At 50.1% G+C, this 2647-nt stretch overlaps 1 protein-coding gene across 1 annotated transcript; it reads right to left on the reverse strand.

Annotated features, from left to right (window-relative positions):
- Nucleotides 1–292: 292 nt before the first annotated feature.
- Nucleotides 293–1595, reverse strand: LOC100906002 (uncharacterized). Its single transcript, XM_003739465.1, has 3 exons — nucleotides 1544–1595; nucleotides 897–1308; nucleotides 293–760 (listed from the first exon to the last, which is right to left on the reverse strand). The coding sequence occupies exons 1-3, from the start codon at nucleotides 1572–1574 to the stop codon at nucleotides 517–519; spliced, it is 687 nt and encodes a 228-aa protein (XP_003739513.1). The 5' UTR covers nucleotides 1575–1595; the 3' UTR covers nucleotides 293–516.
- Between the last annotated feature and the right edge of the window lie 1052 nt (nucleotides 1596–2647).

The raw sequence follows: 2647 nt of genomic DNA on the forward strand, positions 1-2647 counted from the left end.
ACGTCCAAACGCCCACGGGGGAAACTCGAATGAATCCAGATTTTTTTCCGAATAGGGTGCAGGGTCAGGACCCCTATTCTACCGAACTTGCTCATAGAGCAAGTCGACAGACATAGGGAGGACCATATTAAACTTTTGGAAGCGCAAAGTGCGGAATCGATTGGCGATCGGCGCAGAAAACCACGTGTCGAACCAGTGAGCTCAAAGAACAGAAGTTGTCACGAAAGAGCTTTCAGCGACTGCTTTGAGCACAAGCTCGGATAGCTGTTCACAATGAAAGGAAGCAGCTATAAATAATCGCTGCCGATAGGCAAAAGCATGAATAGTTCCGCTTTATTTCGACTCTCATTAAATATGCTCAGTTTCAACGTCTTAATTGATATCTCAGGAACACAGTACCGATACCGGTTAATTTCGGGAAGGAAAGCTCGATCCACGTGCTAGCAGTCATTATCATTCTTGATGTCCGACCGCAGAGAATGAGAATGCCTTTTCCGTTCTGCTGAATAATTATCATCAATGGTTCAAGGACAGGAGCACGTTGGCCAATGGTGTTATGAGTGACTTGTACTTGGGGTTCGGGGCCGGGGAAATTCTCGGGAGCTCTCTGCACGCCTTGGAGTTCGCCTTCCATTTCACACAAACGGTGGACAGGAGATCGGCGGCGTAGTTGTTGATGATATCCGAGGCGATCTGTTGATGATCTGGGCCGCATTTCTTCGCGGTTCTGGTCACGCAGTCGACGAAGTTACCCATGTAACTGCAAAGAGGTCACTTAATTTCTGCATAACTTCACCCGTGCTTGCCATTTTCCGGCGTGAAGCATCCCGATCTTCACTTGGCACGGGAACTCAGGAAATCAATGGAAAAGCAAAAAGCTCTCGTGGGGTGCTCACCAACAGCTCAAACCCACACGAATCTTCTTGGGCTTTGCGGATGCACTCTCGAGAACGGCAGCGAGATTCATGTTACACTTGTGGAACTCGTTCCCGTGTTTGTTCAGACACGGAACCAGCCGGAGGTAGTTGGCTCTCGTGGGTGACTCCACGCACCGGGTAGCCATATCGTTCGAAGCACCCTCGAGCACCAATTTCACCATACCATTCGCCAAACCCTGGATGCAATTTTGCGTGTACTCTTGCAGGTAGGCGATATCTTTGTCGAAGGCTTGACATCGCGCAATCAACGCCTGATCTGACTGAGCTTCGGTGCTTCCCGCTCCGTAGAAGGTCGCTCGCGCGGCAACCTCATCGAAGCGAGTGACATTGCAATCGAATGCGCGAGCTTCAGGAAGCAAAGTCGCCAGCCCTAGAAAAGCGATTTAAAATTCGGACTGGAATCTTCTGAGAGTACGTTCGGAATAATCGTATTTTGGAGAAGAACGAAATCCGAGTCCTGAAGACATTTTGGAGCAGCGCAATTCGAGAACTGGGGGCACTAGAGGATTTCCGCAGGTCGGGTCTTTCGGACGAGTGATGAAAACTCGTGGAGACGGGGCGATAACTTAGCGCTTGGGATACTCCCCACCCGACACGGTACTAACCTGCGACAACGATCAGCACAAAACCATTCATGACGTTATATTTGAAGCAAAGTGTTGAACGACTGTGTAATCATTTTTTCTTTATATAGTCCGTGGCCGTCGCCTCACCACTCTCCTATGAGACAGTCTCGCTGGCTTCTTCTTTCCAGAGAACAAGTCGATCAATTCAAGACTTTCTGTTATCCTGCACCTGATGCTTCCGCCGCAGCCATCGCTCCAGCCATAATTTGACCTTTTCTGTTTTTTGGTCGCAGCCGACCGCCATCGGTTGCGACACTTTCGAGTGATCGTGAACGCGTAATAAACGGATCGCTTCGGTTCCGCATTGATGTGACGTCTTTTTTTTCTGACACAACATTACAAGTGACGGTACTCGCAAGCGCTCGTCCTCGCGCCTTGTCTCCTTCCAGGCGCTCGCTCTACATTGCTCCGATGAGACCGATGAATTGTGTTTCGTAAGCCCCTCATCGATTTTTGTGCTGATTTTCGTGGCAGCATCCGCGCTCACCGAGAATGCCGACCGCCATGGAAAATCTCCTCGATTCGAGATATGATAGGAGTTATTGAGACGATCCATGCTCGCGAGGTTCTTGTCGATATCCGATACGCCTGGCATTGCAGAGTTCGGCTGTTTCCTTCCTCGGAACAACAAGAGAGAGTGAGAGCATTAAACAAGCGAAGAACACGGTTTTTGGGGATGGCCCAACATCTTCCCTCCGCAAATGCGCATTCTATGTCGTAGCCATGGGTCTCCAAGATCTTCACGATCGATGCCGGTCGAGCGTCCGTGCCCAGAAAAAAATCAGAGATGACTCGAGCAGAGCACTTCATCTCGCCAGACGCATCCGCACAGAGTACGCACGCATAGGACCAAGCTAATTATTTTCCAATCTTCTGCAAAGACTCAGAACGCCTCGCCGACGATGGACAATCTCGGCGAGCAGAGTTCGATCGGCGAAACGTCATTCGTTGGTAATTTGAACACATTACGGTCATCGATCATGCAGGCAGATCTTGAACCAATCCGAAAGTCATCAATTTTGTTCCGGAACGCGCATTCCGTCCGGCGAACGAAGTCGCGTTCCCCGCGAAGGGTTGACCGCT

The sequence above is a fragment of the Galendromus occidentalis genome, unplaced genomic scaffold (genome assembly GCF_000255335.2).
Source record: "Galendromus occidentalis unplaced genomic scaffold, Mocc_1.1 scf7180000076543, whole genome shotgun sequence".
NCBI classification, from domain to species: domain Eukaryota; kingdom Metazoa; phylum Arthropoda; class Arachnida; order Mesostigmata; family Phytoseiidae; genus Galendromus; species Galendromus occidentalis.